Source organism: Melospiza melodia, chromosome 5, assembly GCF_035770615.1.
Source record: "Melospiza melodia melodia isolate bMelMel2 chromosome 5, bMelMel2.pri, whole genome shotgun sequence".
Taxonomy (NCBI): Eukaryota; Metazoa; Chordata; class Aves; order Passeriformes; family Passerellidae; genus Melospiza; species Melospiza melodia.
The window spans coordinates 17,270,297-17,293,979 of record NC_086198.1 but is presented as its reverse complement, the minus strand read 5'-3'; the positions used below and the strand labels follow the sequence as shown (position 1 = coordinate 17,293,979).

The following is a 23,683-nucleotide window of genomic DNA, read 5'->3' as shown; positions in this document are numbered from 1 at the left end:
GGCAGCACTGCTTTCTTCCTGTAACAGGCACAGCTGCAGGAGATCTGAAACCTCACAGCTACACTTGACCTGGTTTCCTTGTCAAAAGCACATCTGGTTTTCAATTTGATTTAACTTGGAATCTATGTTCTGTCTGTGCTGGGGCTAGGAGTCCTGAGATGCAAATCCTTCTGTAAAATGCCAGTGTGTTACTGCTGGGAAAATTACCAAGAGAACAGATCCAAATGTTGTCTTGGTAGTCCTATGAGAGAGGTTCACCTTTGTCTTGTCTGATGTGGCTGGGATTTCTGCCTGGCAATTTGAGTGCTTCAGGAACTGTCAGACTCCTCCCCCCTTCTCCCTGTACTGCTTTGGTTTGGCTGGTATCACCTGGCATCCCCTCACAGCAGCATTGTCTTAGTACAGGTGACTTTCCTCTGTGCTAGTGTTTCTTGCCTGGCACTGTGGACAAAAGGAGCCCAGAGTGTCCTCTGTGACACATGTGCACTGTGCCATGGACTTGCTCCCTGTGTTCCCTGGAGCAGCTCAGCTGAGGAGTTTCTGCAGCTCACCCAAGGCTCCTGCAGGAGCTGGATCAAGGTGGAAACAGGCTGCTCTTGGTTGTATCCTGCACCAGAGGTACTGGAATTCTTTTGTGCAAATGAGCAATCATTTTCATCTTAAGAGCTGGGAGAATAAATGCCTGCAAACTGAAGCCTTCTGACAAAAAGCCTTTGCTTGCTTCTCGTATGGAGAGCGTTCACAGAAGAGACAAAGAGAGGGGAGATTTGCAAGGGTTACTGATTATAAGACTGTATAAATTCCTGAAGAGCAGGCAAGCCTGAAGTTTTAAAATTCTGCCTTATACAGTCCCTTCCAGTGTCCTGGCTTAGGAGGGCTGTGTAAATACTGCAAATGTTCAAATACAGACCCAATATTTGGAGTCTGGATGTTTTAAACCAGGGCCTGAACTGAAGGGCTGTCATGCAAAACAAATGCACCGGGGTGGCAGTGGAGGATGGAATAGCTAATAGATGTTTTCCCTTTGCTTGACATCTGTCACCTTCCCCCATGCCAACCCTTCCTCTGTTTATAGCAAACCATTTGCTCCCATTAATTATAACTGGATTGCTGCCATCTGACCAGCTTTGTGCCTGTACAAATGTCAACAGAGCCAGGACTACACAGGTGGGAAGGGCCAGTCAGAGGAGATCTGGTACATCTGTCTGGGGAGGGATAGATGGAGGGGAAAGGGGGAAATGGCACCCCCCCTTTCCAAATCAGGCTCACTGGCCTACAACAATAATTGAAATGCAGACTGGGAGCCCCAGGATGCCACTTTACCCGGCCCTTTTCAGAGCAGACTGCACTTTCGGCCATTCCCTCCAGTTAAATCTCTTTACCAAAGTGGTCTATATGAAGCCTTACATACAAGAAGATAATGGTGCTGTCATTTTTACAAATAATCACAACGGGAGCAGAAAAATAAGAGGAAGATGATTACGCCTGAAAATGCAATGAGGCTCCAATTGCTAATGCAGTGGAAACTAAAAGGAAGCTGAGCCACAATCGCAAGATGTTCCTGCCAGGCTGGCTTTTCTGCTGTGATTTAGGAGTGTACAGCTGTGTTGCCATGACGTTAGGAGGAAATGTCCCTACCCTGGGATGGCTTTCCTTGTGTAAAATACTCTGAAGACAAAGTATTTAGTGTGGCAGTTGAAGCAAATCTTGAGTGGGTTAACATAGATTGGCTTGGCTGGGTTGTAAAAGAAAAAATCCCTTCAAACCTTCCTGTAGCTGCCTCCAGCAGTGATGTTCTGCTTCTGCTGGGAGCATGAAACAAGAGGGTGGCACTGGTTTTTACACTGAGGATTAAACCCCATTTTAAAATGAAGTAGGACAGCAGGCTTCCCTCAGTCCTTCATAGAACGGTGGGAAGTATTTCTTTGTGATGTGGGATGGACTTGTGTGTACCCCAGAGTACTTCAAGCCTTTTAGAATGATGATAATCTGAATCTGTCCAGACATGGAGGACCTGAGTGCTAAGACTGTGAGTATTCCAAGCACCTGAACTAATGGCAAAATGGTTTTGAGGGAGAAAGAATTGTGGTTCTTCTCACAAACTTGCAAGGAAGGAGACCTTTTGAAGTCAACAGTAAAGAGATTTCTAACCAGCAAAGCCTTGGAGATGTTTTTACAGCATTTTGTGGGAAGTATGTAATTCCCTTCTCCATGGCCTAGCATCTGGGGATCCCTCCTTCAGGGGCCCCTGGCCCCCACTCTGCTGCAGTGGCAGTGGTGTTTGTCTGGGACTTAAGTGCATGTTGCAACATCCAAGTCAAGTAAGCAGCTTCAGTGTTCTCCCATCAGAAAGGACAGCAGTAGATCTTCAACACATCTCTTCCTTCTTTCTCATGTTCCTGCCCCCAGTGTAAGATTTTTCTTCCCTCTAAAAATGAGCATTTTTTGTTTCTTTAAATCAGCAGCACTTTCTGTGCTAATGACTGATATTCCCTTTGCTGGTTAGAGGTGAGGCAAATAAAAACATAGAGCTGACTTATCTCCCCAGTTCTGCAAGAATCTCTCCTAGCACAATATTTTCCCTAATTAAACTAACTTAGGGAATAATTTACAGGTCAAAGTAAATAGACTTGCTTAATGTATAAACATAGTTGGAAAGCAGAGTGTCTCACAGAGTGATGCATGGAGAGCAGTCATTGTGGCTCATGGGTTGGTGGGGGTGGAAATGTTAGTCCTCTGAGACAAAATGTGCCTCAAAACGATTAGTTTTGTCTGCATTAGGTAAACAGAGTCAACTGTAACAGAACTTGACAGATGCATCTTTTTCAGGAAAAAGAAATTTTACTGTGTCAAATAGCGGAGTATTAATTTGCTGCTGAGATATGTGCCAGTTTTAGTATCAGTGCTGCTGGATTACCAACAAACCTTTGCAGGTTTGGGGTGGCATTTGTCACACAAACATAGAAGTAACAGAGAGCTCTGCTGACAGGGCCTTGCTCTTGGGAACAGCCTAAAGGGAAGAGAATGTGCATTTTTATAGGCTCTGTTTTGCAGACAGTGTAAACCACAGGGTTCGTGTTTAAATCCAAGGTCTTGTTCCTCTGCTTGGAGCTTTACTTGAGTGAAAAGATTTGAGCTTTTCTAAAACATTTCCTATTTGAAAGTGTGTTGAAAATGTGCATATAGTAAAACTACCATTGCCCACAGCTTAATCCCTGTCTTCTTTAAGTTGTTTTGCTTCTCCAAGAGAAATCTGTTGTGCTTTTCCTCACATCCTTTTTGTGTTGGATACTTCTCCCTATATTTTGGATGCTCTTTTCCATAAGAGCATCATTACCTGCTGCTCTTAGATTTTGCTTGGGGTTTGTTCACCCTGGTTTGACTTCTCACCACAGGCTTTCCTGTAATTCCCATAAAAAAGCTGTATTGTCCTCTCTGTGAGAGTCAAAAGGTGAGAAATGACAGAACAGATAGGGAAGTGAAGAGAAAAGGTGAGGCAGAAGTTATTTGGATGCTCAGTTGGGCATTCCCAGTTGTAACCACTGTATGGTGGCTACAGCCAGTGGTTTGGGTGGTGACAGTGAGTGGTCATGGCCCCCTGAGACACAGCAGCAAACTGCCCAAGTCTCAGGAAGAGCCTGTGTTCCTGGCAGAAGTGTCCTGGTTAGGTCTGGTTTGACTTCTCTGGGTCTTGGCTATGAGCACATTGTGCGATGTTAGCACCTCTGGAATGAGATCTCTAAAAGTACACTGAAGAAATTATGCTGAAAGACACAAGTGGGGATGTTCATTAATGGCAGGATTCTTTGCCAAGGAAGGCTAAAGGGCTGAGAGAGCTCTGTTAAAGCCAGTGCATCCATTTGTTCATCAGGAACATGCACCTGTGCACAGGAAAGGGCAGCACTTGGCTGCTGCAGGGTGCTAGCCTGCCTCAAGACATTCCCATCTGGGAGTACTCTGAGAGCTGGGGGGAACATTACAGACTGTGGAGTGTTAAATCACTGTTCCCAAGACACTGACTGATCTGAATGTGCATAGCAGGGGGGCTTTCCAGGGTCTGTAGAGTTGATGGATGGGCGTTGGGACCCAGGACATTCCTCTGGCTGCTCTGGGTGATTCGAGACCCTGGCAAGGGGCTCAGGGACCTTGGCATGGAATCAAAAATACCTGTGCCTTCAATTTTAGTCCATGGAAACAATTACCAACTTTGTGTGAAGATTTACAAACCACAAGAGTTTGAGTAATATGATAGTTAATTTGTCACAGGGTGAAAAAATAGACTTTTGGGGTTTTAAAATGAGGGTTCTAGAAGCAAGATGGAGGAATCCTGGTGTGTCCTGTCCTTCTCCTTCTTCTTGTCCTCCATATTCTGCTGGGATGGTGACACTTTTTGATTGGTTTAAAGTAGAGACAGACTGTCTAACATAAGTGATAGGTATTGGAAAATTATTGTAAATAGAGTACACATAGTTTGTAGTATAAAAAGTTAACACCACCACAAAGGCAGTCACTGTGCCACAATCCGATCCACTGGACAGATCTCAGCAGGTCAGAGAGAGAATGTAATAGATAAGAAAAAAATAAACAACCTTGAAAAGCAGAACTGACAAATCTCAACTTCTTCAGTTGTGAGGCTGGGAAAAAAAGACTTTCTAATACCTCGAGGGTCGTCTCAACCACAAAAACCCAACAGATGGGGGACCAGTGCTGATAACAAACTCAGGCTCTCAAAAAAGGAAGCTTGAGAATTATTCTTATTGTCACAGAAACATTTTGCAACTGTGGTGAGAGCAATTTCTGTCTTCTCCCACAGAATAGGCTGTTTCAGAATTCAGTCTTGATATCCCCTGAAGTTAAACAAAGGGTCCAGGAGAACAAGGTTTTGTCTGATGCCTCCAAGAATGTATGTCCTGGTATTGATTCAGACACACTTTCTTACTGCTTCTGCTTTTCTCTAGATTGTGAGTGATTTAGATTATACCTGAGGGGTTTGGCTTTAATGATTTTGAGGTTTTCTTGGTCACAGAATAATTTAGGTTGGAAAAGTTGCTTAAGGTCTTTAAGTCCAACTGTAAACCTGTGCTGCCAAGTCCACCACTAAACCCTGTCCCCAGGTGCCACATGTGCAGTCTTTTGAGTAGCTCCAGGGATGGTGACTCAACCACTGGACAGCCTTTTCCAATCTTACAACTCTCTTGGTGACAAAATTTTTCCTGACATCCAATCTAGTCCTCCCCTGGTACAATACTATTTGTTGGAGCCTCCCACCATTTGGGAGTGTTTTGAAATAAAGTAGGAAAATGCTTAACCAGGTACAGCTGAATACCCCAAACAAATGAATGCTTGGAGTCTCCCCCTTGTCCTGCCTCTGCTAGGTGTGCATTTGTGGCTGTTACTTGAGCAGCGAAGGCACTGGCACAGTGAATATGCCATATTCATTTGTGTACACAAACACCAATGGAAAAACTGCAGTGAAGCTCTACTGTCTCTTCCTGCCCATAAAAATGCCTCCCTCCTTCCCTGTAAACACAGATTTTATGGAGCAGTAGCCTGGCCTCAGCAGCCTGTGTCCCAGCCTGTTGGAAGTAAGAGTCAAAGCAGAACTAGGAATAAATGTGATGTCTAGGTTTCCTGTTTTGAGGTCCCTAGTGATACACTTCGTTTGAGCGTTATGCCTGCTTTGTTGTTAGCTGGCAAAAATGACAAGGAAAGACCAGTTTCTGCAAGACAGACTTAGAGTGCATTAAATAAATATAAATTTTATTAAAAACACCCACATCTCAGCGTTATCAGGAATGATATAATAATAAACAGCTTTCAAATAACCTGCATTACATTACAATACTTACAGTATTTATAACCATCCTTGGATTCTTTTTATAGACATACCAAACATCGCATGAAAATGAATGAAACTAAAGTAAAAAAAAAAAGTAGAACATAAACATAGAAAATGCACACAGAAGTTCATTACCTTAGTGTCAAACTGCTCAAGTTTCCTACACAAGTTAACCACTAGCTTTAGAAGTGAACTTCATACTGCTGTGCGTCAATCAAGATGAAAAATTCATTCAAGTAAAGTTGACAACTCTCAGAAGCATCTTCAAGTATGGCTATAATCGACCTGATAATCCTATACAAGCAACTCTGTCTGCTTTGTCATTCGTTCCAACTGAGGCAGGGTCCTGTACACCAAAAATTACAGCTCAGGTATTTACAATACAAAACTGATTCTCCAACTAAGCTTCCTGCTCCTGCTGCCAGCAGTTTGGCAAATGACGGTGCATGGCATATTAACCAAACATCTACTATGGATTACATGAATTAGATAGGATTAAAAAAAAAAAAAAAATCACCAAAAGATGAAGATATATAATGATTTACTTAATCAGACATAGAACCATCATTTTTTTTTTTCCCAAAAAGGCAAAACTTTTGTTTCAATGAGTGGATAAAGTCACAGACTGAGAAAACCCAAAATTGCTGTAATAAATATTTGACCATTAAACCCAAAGGCCTCCTTTGATTTACTTGAGTTAGGTTGTGATTCTGTTGTATAGAATTCTTTTTGACCAAACATAATCTTACAGTATATTGCACAAGATATAGCTGGGACATGGAGGTTTGCATGTTTAGGGAAGCCCTTGTACTGACTGTACCTTTTTATATTTTGTTTTATTAATTACAGTATCCAAGAAGCCTTGTTTAGAGAGTGACTTGAACAACTCTAGCAAACAGTCACTTGCCAAACCCCTGCCTTACATTTTTCCCTTTAATCAGCTCAGTGCATTCTACTTTCTTTTTGTTTAATAATTTGAAACAGTCAAAACATTCTAAATCTCTTAAACACTTCTGTTATAATAAAAAGAGCTAACAAATTTACAAAATTAGTTTTAGTTACACAATACATATGCAAGAAAAATAAGAAAAGGGATTCAAAAGAAAAACATTAAATCCCTGAAAAAAGAAACAAAACAAAAAACCCAAGAATAATATATTTAACCTACAACAGCTTTACATACACACAGGTGACACATTGGCATAGGAGAACATGAGCTGAAATATCCCTGAATTTTTAGAAACAAAAAAAAAAAAAAAAAGTTGAAGTTCAAGTTATACTTGCTAAAATATCAAGTATTGAGAGTTTTTTGTTTAATTTTTTTTTGTTTGTTTTTTTCAAAGGCTGTTGGGGGAAAAAGATGGTATACAATATATAAACTTTCACACTCAGTTCAATATCCTATTGCCAAACTAGTGTTGAGGTATATGACAAGTAGGAACATCACTCAAACCTTTTAATGTATTTTTAGCTCACATTATGATATATTTGTAGCAGGCTGAGTAGCACCATGATGTGAATTCAGCTCAAAACCCAAATATATATAGATTTAATATTTTTACAGTACTAAAATACTAAAGCATTGCGTTAAAAAAAGTTTTGTTTACAATTTAATTTACTATACAACTCTCCTGCTTTTTAAATTTTTTAATAGAAATTAATGATTTAAAACCACCACAGCAAGCCAGCTGCCTATTTTTTTTCTATGAATCAACGGAATCGCACAGAACTAACCCTGTTTCATTCATCTTGTGTAGGCATCGGTCTGCTCAGTCTTTCTGGAAAAGAGGCCACTTGCACTAAGAAATGACTTGCACCACAATGTACATAATTATCAACACAAAAGCAGTTCTGCCATTCCATAGTGGGAGCGCACAGATCTCTAGAAACAGCAGAAGTCCAAGCTAACTAGGTGTAGTCTGTTGCATGCTGCTAATTATTACCTGTGGTTAATATAAAATTCTTTCCTTAAAACTGTACATATTTGAGCAATGAACTTGTCATAATAATTGTAGAAAACAGTTTACAGTATAGCTGTGTGAGATGAGCACCAGAAAAAAAATGTGTTTTGTGTACTAAAGTATTCCCTTATATCCAGTAAGCCCCATTTTTACCATAACTGACTGTATTAAAAATGGATATGTAGCCCACTAGCTGATGCATGGCTAAACCAAAAGTATTTAAAAGCTTTTTTAGTTTAAAAAAATTATCTTTGCATTTTTAAAATCAAAGTAAACTCTTCTTTTTTTTTTTTTTAATGTCTTAGTACCTTAGCATTGTTCAAGTTGCCAAGCTTAGGTAGACAAAGTGCTTTTGAAACACTATTTAAAAAAAAATATCTCTCTATTTTATTGTCCTTTTCTAGGACTTGACTGGATGAGCAAAATCCAGAGGTCTTTGTAATTCCCATATGTTAAAAAGTAAGCTTATTTTAACACCAGGTAACTTCAATACATACATGAATGAAAAGGTCCTCCCTGTTGCTGAAGAACATTTGACTACATCATTGACATTTTGTTATAAAGGCATTAACTGTTTCACTGATAAAATAAAGACACCATTCTCTTGGATAGCACCATGGTTTTAGAATATTCAAACAAATTCAGTGTTTTGCTGTCTATTTGTCTTATCTACTTTGTTAAATAAAATCAAAATACTATTAAGATTACAGTAAAAACTGCGTGTTAAAAAGCCATAATTCCAGTATTTCAGTACATCATAGATTCAGCACCAGATGTTATTTTAAGATTCCTGCAGTTGTAATACTACAGTATTATTTTTTAGGGTTGTTTTTGCTCCTGTTCCATGACTATGCAAACTTGATGACATTAAAAGTGGCCACAGATGTGAAAAACTGTAAGAAAAAAAAAAATCCATTTGCAGATTATCTCTTTCAGTAATAGAGCCAGTGTTTTCCAATGTAAATTGTGAAACACTTTTTTGTTGTGTTCTCTCTGTTTTTCTTTCCTTTTATTTTCTTCTTCTGTTTGTAATTTTTTTTTTTTTTTTTTTTTGCATAGGATGCTTTGGTCTGTTTCCTACGTGCCATCTGTGACCACTTAAAAATCAGTGGAAAACAAGTGCTCTAGTGAGATTTACCTCTTTTTGCTGGTGTGCTGAGGCTTTTTCCACCGATGAGCTCTGTAAAAACACTGTTTTCTTCTCCACCCTTGCCTTCCACGAAACCTAAAGCACCACTACCCTAGCGACAAGGTGTTTTTTCAAATGAGGTAACCAGCCAAGGTGTCAGATGTATCGGTTGTAAGGCCCTGTAACCCGTGTAAAGGCATATGGAGATGTGGTGACGGTGGAGTCCGTGGTGACCGACAGTGTCCTTTGTGCCAGGGACTTGATGAAGCGCAGGTACGTTGGCTCAGAGGGCTCGTGGGGCTCCACGGGCTCCCGCTTGGCTTTTTTGCCGTAGGATTTCTGAGGCACGTAGTCTGGGCCGTACTTCTCGCATTCCTCTTCTTTCTCTCTTGCTTTCTCAGCCATCTTCGCCTCCCACAGAGCCAGACCATGTTTTGGCTCATTCATGCTCTTGTGCTGGTAAAATACAAGGGATATTCTGGTGGGATGGTTCCGGTTGGGATTTTTTAAGGGAGTCGTTGCGTGGAGCTCGCGTTTTGCACACTCTATGAGAATTGACCCATGAGATGGAGCAACTGCCACTCCTCCAATTTCTGGATCCAGAAAGTTCTGCTCACTATCTGACCAGACTTCATCGGGATCCTCTGCTTTTTCTGGATTCAGCACGTCAGTTTTATCTAAACCACCCTGGGGAGTAGTCCTGTCATGGTTTTGACCTGGAAGCATGTTAGACAAACCATTAACTGCGTGTGAAATAATTTCATTATCCTTATTTTGGAGATGCAGTGAATTAGGGGGACTACTAAACATAGTTGGAGCAGAATGGTAGTCATGTGATAAATGTGGAGGGGGTTGCATGTGATGATGTTCACCTGTTTTACTCATGGAGGCATAATCCATGCTTGGATTACTCAGATTAGATTTTAACCTTGAGGCAACCTCCATAAAATGGCCATTGGCCTCATGGGTTGAGTAAGGGGAAAATGACCCTACGTGGTGTAAATTTGGTCTTATGGTGCAATTACTGAAGGAGTCTATCTGCATATTTTGGTTTCCATAATTCAAGTACTTGGGACCAAAACTCTGGTTATTCCCAAACCTATGCTGGTATAATGTTTGAATGGGTGGTAGACTTAGTTTAGACATATGGTCTTGGCTCTGGCAACTATACAAGTCCATGTGCTGATGCTGGGAGGAGTAGGAGCCCAAGTAAGAGGGGCAGTTGTCCATAGCTATGTTTCCATTGCATTGGTAGGGGGGATATTGGTTATTTTGACTTAAAGATCCTGAATAAGGGTTCATGGGACTGGAAGAATTCAAATAAGACCCCGCAGACTGTGATGAGGTTGGATAGAGGTTCACGGGATTGGACCCTCCATATGGATCTGAAGTGTACGAAGAGTTTGGATAAGCATTGGCTGGATTAGGCAACCTTCCATAGAGATTTGCAGAACCTGAACCCGAGTAAGAGTTAATGGGATTTGATTGAGGGTTGTTAGGGAGAGAGCGCTGTGGATGTTGCTGCTGCTGCTGCTGCTGTTGTTGTGTGGCTGGTCCTGAAAGACGTAAAAGATCTGTAGATGTAAAAAGGAAAAAAAAAACAACCACACAACAAACAGGCTTTTTAAAAAAAGGCCCCAAACCAACCAACCACCCAACAAATTACATACTTCATATGAAATTTCTAAGAAAAGTAGATTCATTAACAGACGCTCCCTTTCTCATATCTCAAACACCATCATTTAAGAAGCTGAATAAATACTAAGGCTACTCTTCCTTTTTGGCATGTGTCCAACAAGATCAGATGCTAGTGGCAGTGGGGAAAAGAGGACAGTGCAGTCTGTTCAGAGTCACATGCACAAAATCCAAAGAGTTGAATTGTCTTTTAAGTAGCCCATGAAATGGATCATCAAAGTGCTCCCAAACAGCCGTGCACAAAGTGACTTTTTTTTCCCCAAGAATAAATAATTCTTCTCATCTACATGAATAGAACTGACTCCAGGAAATGTCCCTAGCAGTATGTTAAAACCAACATTCACTGGTAGACAGAGCAGCGCAGTAATAAGTGAGATTAACTGAAGACATGAGAGCAAAAATAACATTCATTAAAGTGCAATGGCATCATTTAATGGTCACAACCCTTGCCTGGGTCATGGGACAGCTGACTTCTATTCATAGGTATTTCAGTGACCTTCTGGGTGGCCCTAGATGTATCACTTTTTTCCTCTCTACGAAAACTGCTGCAACAATAAAATAGGTCTGATAACTCCTTTGCTCAGGACTCTCAAATCTGCTGCTGAGAACTGCCATAAACTCTTACTCCACTGTGGAAAGCCTGCTTTGCTTTTGGTCTTGAGGCAGAGAGTATAAATAGTGGTAAAGAGGTTATGCTTGTATCTCCTGAAATCAGGAGGAGCTCTATAACAGTGGCAGACATTGAGTGATGTGTAAGTCATTCTTTGGCAGCAACCCCACAACTTCTCTTCATGGCTTCTAGCTCTACTAATCCTTTAAACATAACTTTACAATATGCTGGATGGCAAGCAGAGTTTGTTTCTAGATTTCTACAAGTGTTAATCATCCAAGAGTAAAGGATTTCTCATAGCAACTTTTTTTAATATTTTTTCTTCTCTGGAGTTGTACCACATTTGGCACTCTAGTATTTATATAATGTTGATATTCACTTTTAAGAAATCTCTTGCCTTTTTACTTCATTACATTCTTGGGCTGAAAATAATGGTTTTCTTGAGGCTGATTATAACTGGCCCTGATTTGTAGGATGCTTACCACTGCTGACCCCACTCAGATTCCTGTGTTTACCTGCCAGCTGCTTTGCATGACCCGCTGCTTCAGAGGTGCCTTGCTTGTTGCGTGCTGCAGCAGACTTCTCTCTCTCAGCTTTGCTAGACCCATTCTCCAAGGAGGCAAGCTTTTCTGCAGCTGCTTTCTTTGCTTCCAGCTTCCTTTGCCGACAGGTCTTCACGGGCTCTGCTAACATCCGTACTTTTCGTCGAAAGGACGTAAGGACCTGGATGCTGCCATTCCTCTTCTTCTCCTCCTGGCCCTCAGTGCTTCCAAACTCATCCACATCAGAGACTTTGTATAACGGGAGCACGTGGAGCTGTTCATCTTCTGGTGTTTGGCCAATTTCACGATTGTCTTCTCTAGTCAGTGTGCAAACCTGTTAGGAAAGTGTATTAGAGATCTGAAACTCTACCTCTGCATTGTGCCCTGACACTGTCAGCGCTGGCATCTGGCTATCTCTTTGTAAACTGTAAATTTCTGTGCAATTTTTGCATATCACAACAAGCCTGCAACTGTAATTTCTTCCATTACTTTGTTGGACAGTGTTAAAAGAAACAGAAGGTGTATAGATATGTACTTTTTTTACTTGTGCTCAAATTAACAGTAGAGTTAGGGAGAAACCTCATGTGAAATTAACTCTGTGATCCATTGTACCATGGCTAGAGGGCTAAAGCAGTGGAATCTGGGACTTGGTACTCACCTGAAGATTCTTTCACTACAATACACGAGGTAGCTACCTATTAGAGAGAATGTGCAATATAGCACACTGGTGTTGTATTTCACAGCCCCTTCACAGTGCAACTGTAATGTTAATACAAGATTTAGGGGAGTTAATGCAGCGAGCCTGTTGTATTAGTTCTAGCTAGAACAGGTATTGGGAGGATCTTTGTGGAAAAAGGTGCTGATAGGGATGTATTCTGCAGCAAAATAATTGTCCCAGCTTTGCAGAGAAAGCTCAGCTGGAAATGTACATTAGGGGTGATTAACTTGTGAGTTAAGTCAGACCCTGGAAACAGGAAAAATTCAGTTTGAGTTAAAAAGGCAGATACTCTCATTGGTCATAATAAGAGCTGCACTGTGAATCTAGGGAGCTGCTTCTAATTACAGCCTTAAGAGTATTCTTTCCTATGTTTGGCCCCACTGTTTTATTACGGAAATAATCCAATGCACATTCAAAACCAGCTTGCTTTTCTAATATCTTCTGCAGAACTTCTGCTGTACCTACCAGAAATCAGAACTGAGGAGAGTCAAGGGTACATGGACTAGCAGACTTTCTGCTCATCCAAAGCAGGAATAAAATCCAAATTTTCCAAAACTCTCTCTCAGAAAGAAGTTATTTGTTTCTACTTTTATTTTATTAGAAGATATAATCCAAAGTTGTTAGAAAAAGAAGGATTTCAGGAGGATAAATAGGAACTGTTTTGTGCCAGGAACACTGAAAAAAGCATTTCAGTGCTGCTGGGACCTTCTTTCCATTGTCTCCACAGTTTCTCTTCTACCAGGTCTGTGTTTAACTTTTCTTTAATACACTATAAGTCTCATTCATTTGAAAGAAAAATGTGTAGGGGGTAGTAACTTAGCTCAGTTACTGCCTAATTTTTTTTTTTTTTACTGATCTGCATTATGCAGTATAAATTTAAACAGAGAGGAGATAATGAATGAAAGCCAGGAGCTGAGTGCTGGAGAGAGGAGGCTGCTACACATCCCAGACTTACCAGAGTACTCCCGTTTTGCATATTGTGCAAGTCTCTGTGAGCATGAGCACAGAAGTCGAGGCAGGCAGTGACCCCAGAGAATGGGCGACCTTCCTTCAGCCCCAGGCGGCACTCGGGGGCTCTGTGTTCGTACTCGATCTGCAGAGACAGGACAGGGTTCACTGCGCGCTCCACGAGGGCACAAGGAATGCTCTGCTGTGACAAAGGGCAAGTCTCCCTCATGCCTTGGAGGTGACAACAAACACATCTTGAAAGCAAATAAACTACAGCAATTAGATGGCTGGTTTGTATCCATGCTTCATTCCTTGCTGCTTTGTTCCCTAGTACCTTCAGTCTCTGGCACGATGGTGAAATTAGTCACTAATACTTTTCTTTGTGTATTACTCTGCCAGGGGTTGGTGTTTTTACATGACAAATGCATTGCACGGTTTCCGTGACTGGCACTCTGAGAGTGATATGTTTGTGCAGACTGGAAGTATACCAAACTATTAAGGGAAAATGGCTTTACAAAACTGACTCCAGAATGATTTAATGAAAAATAATAATTTGCTTTTTGATTTGTAATATTTTGGCATGCTAAACATGTATTTCATTAGCTTAAGTACAAATCTAAACCACCCTGACTGAAAAGAGAGAGAATTCAGTCAAGACAGTTCTTTGTACCCATGCAGTCATTATTAAGGAGCTTTACAAAGAACTCAAAAATGCATTAACACACCTTACACAAAAAGAAAGGATTTTGTAATGGAAGATAAAGCCTTAGAAAAATGATGGTTTCATTTTTTATTTCAAAAATTAAAAAGGAAACCACATTTATAAAATGCTTTTCTGAAATTCCTGAGCCTTTCAAGTGAATGCATGGAACATCTACACTTAATGGAACTTAATGGATCCCTTTTTAAGTTAAGGTCAAATTAGATGCTTTGGCAAGTCTTCATTCAAAATCACTAAAAATATGTCTAGTTTGCTCACAGACATTTATTTTTCAAATCTGGATTATTTACTTCCCTGGAATCTGAAAACAAGACCAGAAAAAAACCTTGAAAACTGTGTAAACTTCTTTGGAATTAAATGTGAGCAGTCTGAAATGTTAGCCTGACTATAATTGTCTGATCAAACTATATGGGTTTAGCTGCTCTCCGAAATGCGCTGTTTGGTCCAGTTGGGAAACAATTCTTTTCCAGTTCTTGGTTGTAATCCAGAAGTGGTCCAGATTTGGATTAGAATAAATCTGGGCATTTGAAATGTGGTTTTAGTGCTTTTTTTGGTTTTAGAACCTTTTACAATATCATACAAATTAGAACTCAATCATCTCCCTTTAAAGCCACTGGCAGTAGCTCAAGTACAGTTTCCCCACAAATACAAAGTCTACATGAAACTCCTGAAATAAGCCAAGCTATACACATGCCTTATTACATAAGGTAAAAATTGAAACTTGTAAAAGCATGTATTTTCAACAAATGTTGGGCAGCACCACAGCTTTCTTGGAGAAAAGTTCTTAAGTGAATTTTTGTGGGAAAAGAAAAGCAGCCCAAGCAAAGAAACAATTTATTGTTCACCACCTCATTTTTCTTTTCTTTCTCTTCTTATTTTCTCTTGCAGAATGTCTCCCAGATATTTGGACAGATAATCACAGCTAGTGGGCACATAGCCACAGTTTTCTCCATAATGAGTCTCCAAACATTATCAGATCAGGTAAGTGAAACTGGGTAAGTCTGCACTGAGTCTGTTTACCCTGTCTAGCTGCTACTAAGTACACAGTAAAGGAGTGAATTTTACAGCAGATAATAATGGACAGTTTTTTGTTAATTGACTGTTTCTGTTAAAGCTGAGAATCTGTCTTGTGCTGGTTGTACCATGCTGTCAATAGGAAAGCAGGATGATGTCACAGTTTGCAGTAGATGCTGAAAGTTTGGGGACTCAAGTTCTGTGAATGTTCCTAACAGCGGTAAACCTGAGCAACGAAAATAAGGTCAACAGTTACATGTTTGCAAGTGGTGTGCTGTCAAATTTTGGTGTAACTATCTGAAAGATATTTTGTAATGAAATGTAGATGAGACACAGCCACAGTGGGAAACTCTTCCGAGCTCTGAACATGTCTGAGAACAGATCCCTTCGTGCAAGAAGGCTGGTGCAGGCACTTGAGTCCATACACAGGACTGAGTGTATTAAAATATAGAACTTCACTTTAAAAGCATGTTTATAAAGGGTGTTTTGGTGAAAACTAAATTCATCTGCTGCTTGAGAGAGCAGAACTGAAACTGTGGCTTCAGGACTTGAGTACAAACTGTTGCCAATTTCATGCCATATATGCAGCAGCTTTGTTGGTTTGGATGGTAATTCGTGCTAAATCAAGAAATTTATATTTTGGAGCTGAAGAGTGAAATAATTTTATCGTGTTGATGTAGCTGAAAAGGTTAATTCTATGTAGTGGACCAAATCCTGCTAGTTTTACTTGTGAGAGCATTTAAAGTGACATTGTTCATTTCTATTTGTCTTCATGCTGATATCAAAGAAATGTTAGCACAAAATGTATGTGATGGTTTGGTGCAAGGCTGAAGCATTGGGAAGTATGTTAAAAACCAGGTTATTTCCATGACTGCTCATATTCCTTTTTTCCCCCATCATACCTGGTTGTTATATGCATCAGGTGCAAGCTTCTTGTAGGTAGGTGCCATCAGGGTTGACAGATTCTGCAAATGGGATTCTAGTTTTTCTTCCTGTTAGAGACGAAACAGGGTTCAATGACACTTCCATACTGCACATCTGGGATCCAGCAAGTTGGGGTCTTTACACAATTGTGTGTAAGGACTGTTGTGTAAAGGCATGAACCAGTATCACTGGTGTTTAGACAGTGACTGTTGTGAATCTCCTTTTAATTTCTTTGTTCTAAGGCCTTTAAAGGAATAGAGCAGTTATAGCAGTGTAGTGGAAAACTTGCAGTAGAACACCATATACTATACTCCTAATTTGTTTTATATTAAGAAAAATCACATTCTTCAACATGGATATATTTTAGATCTAAGTGTGATAATCCTCATTATTTTCCTTTTTGGCGTTGTGGAAAAATAATACTCTTCAGAAAGCTTGAGAGAAATAACATCAGAATGATCCAAGTAAATATGGCTAATTTAAGGGGTTTGCACATTGCGATGACAACACTTTGACATACTGAAATATTTTTATATGCAGAAATTTCAAAGTATTTAAATATTGCAGCCTTCAAAAATCTTCCAATCCTTAAGCAATGAATGGATGTGTCTAGTAATTGGTGATATGGAGGTGGGAATGACCACACTTCCTTTTTTCTCTGAATTGCACACTGTCAAAATAAAGCAATAAAAAAAAAAATCTAAAACATACTCCAGAGTTGTTTACCATCGTATAGGGATGAGAATCCCAAGTTCAAAACCTCACTTGTATGAGGTTTATCATATCTTTAATTTTAAATGCCTACAGAATGGTGGCATACTGGAATGGCATATTTGTTTTTAGGAGTTTTTGTGTTGAAGGAAGATGTGAAGAGCTGGGAAAAAACAGGTTTCAGAGAGGAATGAATTTGGTGTGTTGAAAGTTTGCATTCCCTACTATCCTAGTACTATTCCCTGCATATCCTAGTTTGGTTTGACATTAAATTGTCAAAAAATATCTTGCTGTGACCTCGTGCCTGCTGCCAGAATGTGGAGCTTTTGTATGGCCTGTAGGTTAGCATTTGTTAGTGAATTTTCTAGTTTTTGTTGGTGAGGATTCTGTTTGTGCTGCCTGTAAACTGTGTCAGTGCTATGGAACCCAGTCCCTGGTCTGGATGCATGCTTTGGCTGTCCCTAACTTTGGGACTAGGACTGGAGGGTAAAGGCCTCTTTCCTGCATAAATCTGGCTTTCCTAGGAAGTAAATCCAAGAATGCAAGTTGGAAGAGTGCCCTGGTGTGCTCTGGCCAGGTATCATCTTAGAAATGTAGGTAGTTTAGGATTGCAGACTGTGATAAAGAAGGCTTTGTGCCACAGCACATATGGTGGAGAGCTATTCTGTAGTTCTTGGTGCTGTAGAAGAGCAGTGGGCAGGAAAACCTGTATGTTAGTTATGATGGTATTCTGAACAATGCACTCTTTTCAGCACAGGCTGTAGGATGTGGAATTATCTGTCTCTCTGATTATGGAGAGAGTAATGCTTGGGTTTGTGTAAGACATCAGAATACAGTGAAACTAGCATGCCAGTGCACAAGCAAGGGACTAAATTGGCACATCCTTGCCAGAAAGCAGACTGGGCCACTGGAGCTTCACATGACTTGCTGGAGGTGTCCAGGAGTCACTGCAGTCATAGCTTCAGGGTATCTTGTGTCCAGGCTAAGGTCAATGTTTATTACTCTGGCTCGTTTTAAACATTCACCAGTTTGTTGTAACACAGAGCCCGGTCTGGAAGCATTCAGTGGGGCAGGACTGTATGTAGAATGAGTCTTCCTATCCTCTTCTTCCTATTGTCATCTCAGAGTTTCATCATGTTTGTCTCCATTGAACCAGTCTGCTCTGGTTCCCAGTTGCAGTGTTATGTGCCATTAGCTGGTAACCCTTCCATTGTCCCACTGGGGAATGCTCAGTTGCAGGCCTAATACAGCCAGAATTATTCAGGCCATGCCTTCTCCTCTAATTGTGAAAGCCTGCAAACATGGTTTCAAGTCTCAGGGCTTTTACCAGCTGTCAGAATTTGGACAGTCAATTCAGCTGGCTCAGTGACTGGAATCAATTGGTTTTGACTGGCAGTTATTTAATTACCCTACATGTACAGCACTCAGGGAGGCCTCGGGCCCTGCTCTCTTGTACTGTATCTCTATTTACAGAGCAACAGAAAACATTTCTTTGCAAATGAAGCTAATTTCAGAAATGGATACCAACCTCTTTTGGGTCATCCCCCATCAGCTTAAACTTTCTTGGAATCTTGCTTCTGGCAAACTTACAACCATTGTAGTACATGCTCCAGGAGCAACCAAAGGAAAATGAAGCACCACAAGTTTCAGGGTCCAGCCCTTGGCATGCACAAGTCCGTCTAAAAGATAAGAGAACACAGCTGTTAGCAGCAGGCAGGTCCCCCTGTGGTGCTCTGGCAGTGGCCATCAGCGTTCTGCCAGTGCTCCAGGGAATCAGCAGTGTGGATAATCTCCCACCAGTAAATAATGTAGAATTGCAAGAGGGAGACATACACATCATAACAGAAGAATTTATCAGAGTGAATAATTTCCTGGGTACAAAGCAGGGTCTTTGGGGGTTCTACACTTGTGTAAGAAACATGGCTTTGCTTGGGTGAGGGTATGTTTGTGTGGTGCCTTGTTAGGTACTGATAGTCATAGTGCCTCATGGCCTTGTGCTGACAGCCCTGCAGGAATGTGGGAGCCCTCTGTCAGGGGCTAAGCAATATTGCCTGAAATATGACTCTACCCATGAAGCCAAAGTAACATACAGTGATAGCAGTGGTAATTTTGGTCTAAATGTTCTTGTCTCTCAGAAAGGCATGGGAAAGACATACAGTGCAATTTCTTTAAATTCAGGCTGGTCTGTGTCAGCTTACACAAGTATGCTTTAGTGCACCCAGCTTTTATTTCAATGTTGAGGTATCAGCTATCCTGGCTCCTGCTGAGATATCTTCTTTTAAATATATTGAGATGCTTCACAACTCTGAGAAAATGTTTTTCCCTATTTATAAGAGTGTTTACTTTGGGTTTCCTACAAAGCTTGTGGGTTTCCAAACCGCATGAAACAGCTGGGAAGGTAGATGTTTCAGGGTAACAGCATGAGTAGAGGAGCTGGGTCTGAAGATGGAGCTGCAGGTTTGGTGAGCACAGCCCTGCTGCACTTACTCCTCGTTGAGGGCGCAGCGCCGGTTGGTGAGCGTGCCGTACTTGCGCAGGGTGTCGGTGAGCTCCGAGTAGAGCCTGTCGGCCAGGCTGGTCGGGATCCCCTCCCAGACCAGGATGAGAATGACGATGACGGCCGTCTCACACGTGTGTCCCGCTCGCTCACGCACCAGGCACAGCAGCTTCTCCTCCTGACTGCTTCTGCGGACTACCTGCACGTACAGCAACACACACCCCAGAGCCCCAACACAAACGATGCCATTCTTAATGGGAAGAGCAAGAGAGAGGGAAGCCTCAGCATTACTGTGTGTCTGGGGAGCTTACTTCTGCTTGTATCCTCCTCTTTGCCAGTCTGTTTTTCTCACTGTGATATGGCAGGGCTACTCTTTGTTGAACACTCTTTGTGTTTAATGAAGCTGTCTCTAAGAGGGTGACTGATGGCATGGAAAGTTGTGGTGGTGGAAACCAGCTTTGCAAAAGCAGGATTCCTCTCCTGAATCTGTGTTAGGAGTGTGGCCCAGACTGATGGGTGAGCACGAGGAAGTGAGCAGTGAGGTGTCTCCCTGCACAGAGCTGGGTAGTGGACACCTGTCTTAGGGTACGAAGCATGCAGGCAAAGGCAGGCAGTAAGGAAGGGACTAAATAACTGGACAAGGGAGCTCTCTCCCCTTCCCTTCCAAACTTAACCGGCTATACTCATAACCAGCCTCACAGTTTTGTGACCTCCTCTTATTACATACAAATATTACAGTGTTGAGAGGAAAGCAGTAGATGTTTTTCAAATAAAAGTGTCCTTCCAGTAGCATAAGCACTGAGAAGCTTTTCCTAAAAAGGGTGCAGTCTGGCATGCATAAAAACTATAATGCATTCATTTTTCCTCATGCTATCTTTCCCCAGCAATCCCAACCACTCAGTAATTTGTTCCAAAGTACAACAGTGTTTGCTGAGAGGATGTCCTAACACCTCTCTCAAGCTGGGAGGTGGTTTTAAAGACATAACAGTGGTGCACTTACTGGACTTATTTGTAGGCTAAAATTAAACAGCAGTGAAAATGTCAGGTGGTGCAAAACTTTAAGCAAACATGCTCTTTTTCTTAGGTTTTCATACCTTTGAATTAAATGTTCTTCTTGCTATTCTCCATGCAACAAGTCAATTGAGTGAGAGAAGGGTGGCAGCAGGCTACAGGCACCCCATATTACTGCTGCTGCTGCTGAGCTATTTGAAGTTTCCTAGTGTCAGTTAACAGGACATGTCACTGCTGTCAGCCACATGAACCATCATACCGAACTACATGAATTTGTTTACATCACTTACCCATTTAGCAATTGGACATCCTTGTGAACTTTTGCCTTCTTTCCCAGTGTAGACAACCCTTTCAATCCTTATAGCTTTACCCTTCTGTCCAAATCTTAAACAAAACAAAAACATGTACAGTAAGCAGATTCATGTGGTTCTGTGTGAACACTGAAAAGATGGAGCACATTTGCCGGTCTTATCTTAGAAAAATAAGCACTATGAATTACAGGGAAAGATGTGCAATGGGTTTGTCTTAATGATTTTATTACAGTGGTGGAATGATACATTAAGAAAGGCAAATGTCTTTAATACATCCCAGATGGGTAAAAATTATCAGTATCACATTATTATTTTAGACATTTCTTTAGAGCATTTGTTATAGATGACATTTTAAAAAGTGAATTTTTTTAAAAAAAGAAGTCTCCTTATTTTGGTGAAGAATTTTATATTTTTATTTTAATTTTTGGGTTGAAGTTATTTCTGTGAAATGTGCATAATTAAATTGTCAGGGAACAGCTGGCATGTAACAGTCACTTCATTAATTTTCTGTGCTTGTTTCTGGCTTAGTGTGGCTCAGTTAAGTCAGGATTAATTTGCTCCATATCTATTTTTTTAACCTTATAATCCTCTCATAAATTGTTACTTATTTACTTCTACTCGACTTCTGTACTCCAGACAGGATCACAAGGTGCCTCAAATAATACTATTTGTGTGCCTCTTTGCAGCCAAGGTGGGCAAGCTCAGCTCTTGCTGAAGTGTTCAAACAAGGAGATTACACTCTCAAGGCAGGATCTAGCTCCATATTCAAGCAGTGCTGTTGCCAGAGCAAAGAGGATCCACTTTCCAGGTGGAGATATGTGGCAAATGCCATGTGAAGGATATTTCGACTCAATAAAAAAAGTGCTGGATGTGTTGAGCCAGTTCCAGGCATTTCTCTGGGATTGCCTACCTGCTGAGCCCAGGAGCACACAGTGGCCTCAGTGTTACAGACTGAGCCACCCTGGCCACTTGGCTGCTCCTTGGGCACTGGACAAACTGCACTTCCATCACCATTTCTGGAATTCTGCTACTCTCACTGCTGTTAACTTGTAATAGCCAAGTGTGGGGACTGTCTAAATCAGTCTCCTTATTCCTTGCCTTTACCAGCAGAGAATCAAGGTATATTCCCGTTAATGCAGCCATTTAGTGATTCCTTAAGGACTTTTGACCCTTTTCCCTCTTATTTTGGCACTAAAATCTTGGTGATATATTTAAGGGCCACTATCTGTATTTAAACTTTTGTCCTGTAAAGGAAATGAAAAATGCTTATTTTTAGATGTGATCTCATAGTGAAGTTTCAGTGGCACAGGAAATTATACAAACAAAATGAAGTTGTACTACACATGTTCTGCAGGCAACTGTTAGGTCACTTTTTCCTGCTTAGGCTTGGATAATAGTATTTATTTTTTTCTTTAATTAACAACATTAAAAAAAACCATTTTTAAATCTTAATATTTTCTATCAGTTTTCTAATCTGGTTGCAGGACAATTGTGTGGATATCTCTGTAGAAATATGTTGGCCATTACACACTGGAAATTAAATGGACTTCCTCCCAAGTTTTTTCAACTGTCAGAAAGGAATTAGTGCCTAATGTTTGTCATGCTTGCTTTCAGGCCAAAGCTGATTGGCTTTAAAACTAGAGCAAATCTCACTGAGCAAAAGTAGGAATTGGAAGAAGGGAGAGGTAAAATGTCTGTATCTGCTATGGATTCTGCAAGAAATCAGTTTTGGCATAGCTAAAATATTAATTGTAAGTCTAAATCCAAATCCTGGCTTCTTTAGCAGTGCTGATACCTTACCAGTCAATCCATATGCATGGGAAGCCAGGTTAAAAGTGCTTGAGTTGTGATTAATGTCACCAACTGAACGTATATGCTTGAGAGTATCTTTATAGTGAAGGGTTTGGGGTTTTTTTACTTAGGGATACAAAATTAACTAATGAGTTCTGGAGTTCTTCAGTCAGAGAATTTCGTAGTTCATACCGTACAGTTGAACACTAGCCATTGCTCAATTGGCTGCTGCTATACTCTGCTGAACCTGGCTGATTAGTTGCACTTTGGCTATGGTATCTCCTAATTTCCTTCTACCAACATGAAATGAAATTAAATTAAAAAAGAAAAAAGGTAAGGTCAATATTAAGAGTGAAAAATTACTTTCCAATGTAAAAAAACAGAAAAAATGTCATCTCTCTAATTGACATTACAACATGAATGACTTTCCTCCTTTATTTATTATTTGTAAATACTAAAGAACCAGTTGTGAGAGCTCTGGAGATAACAGATGGTTAAGAATTTCTTCAGAGAATCAGCATTCACTTCCTTCCCAGAAGGAATCTGATTTATGTAGTTTATATACACTCAAGCTGCTCCCAAGCTGAAAATTACTGGGGCAAACCAGTAGCCATAAGAGTCACAGGGAAAGAGGTGCTAAGAAAGAAAAAACACTTTAGGTTTTAATCTGAAGGATTTAATAGGCTACAAGTGCCCCATGGTTGTGCAGCGATGAACACAAGCTAACAGACCTTGCTAAGAAATGGTGCTCCTTAGCTCAGACCCAGCACTGCAATAATGCCCACTTGCTTTTTTGAAGCTCCAGCTGAAACTAGCTGGAGCTTCACTGCTATTCTGGAGTCCAGATTTTTAAGGTACCAACAAATCAAATTCCCATCTGTCTCTGACTTAACTGAATAGTTTTTCTTTTGCCTCTTTGTTCAGGGGGGAACTGAATTCCCAGATACCTCTAAAAATCTGGTCATTATTGGCTACAAGTAATGCAGAATTCACAGTGCAGAAGTCACTTTTGTGACAGCTTTTAATTTGTGTATCTTAGGTAGGCTGCTGGGGTTTGTGCTTACTCATCTTTTTAAACAGCACATATCATATATCTTTTCTGTGCCTTTAAAAATTCCTGGTTTGGTTAGCATTGATGTAATAAATACACCACATGATGCAACATGATAAGAGGGGATTGTCCATAATCAAGATAAGACTGGGTTTGTGCAATACTCCAAGGCAGGGGAATGTTTTCTCACAACACTACTTATCGATTCTT

The 23,683-nt window shown here is 40.6% G+C and overlaps 1 protein-coding gene across 2 annotated transcripts in view; it reads right to left on the bottom strand.

Annotated features, from left to right (window-relative positions):
* Positions 1-5,733: 5,733 nt before the first annotated feature.
* Positions 5,734-23,683, bottom strand: part of TET2 (tet methylcytosine dioxygenase 2) — a 71,204-nt gene continuing 53,254 nt past the window's right edge. Inside the window, exons 4-10 of one of the 2 annotated variants that reach the window (XM_063156440.1) lie at positions 20,611-20,704; positions 19,300-19,508; positions 18,341-18,491; positions 16,080-16,169; positions 13,450-13,587; positions 11,750-12,110; positions 5,734-10,485 (exon numbers count right to left, since the gene is read on the bottom strand). In XM_063156440.1, coding sequence (XP_063012510.1) covers positions 9,086-10,485; positions 11,750-12,110; positions 13,450-13,587; positions 16,080-16,169; positions 18,341-18,491; positions 19,300-19,508; positions 20,611-20,704 — 2,443 coding nt within the window. In that variant the 3' untranslated portion in view covers positions 5,734-9,085. Of the gene's footprint in view, positions 10,504-11,749; positions 12,111-13,449; positions 13,588-16,079; positions 16,170-18,340; positions 18,492-19,299; positions 19,509-20,610; positions 20,705-23,683 lie in introns of both variants that reach the window. The other variant, XM_063156439.1, reaches the window with a different exon arrangement.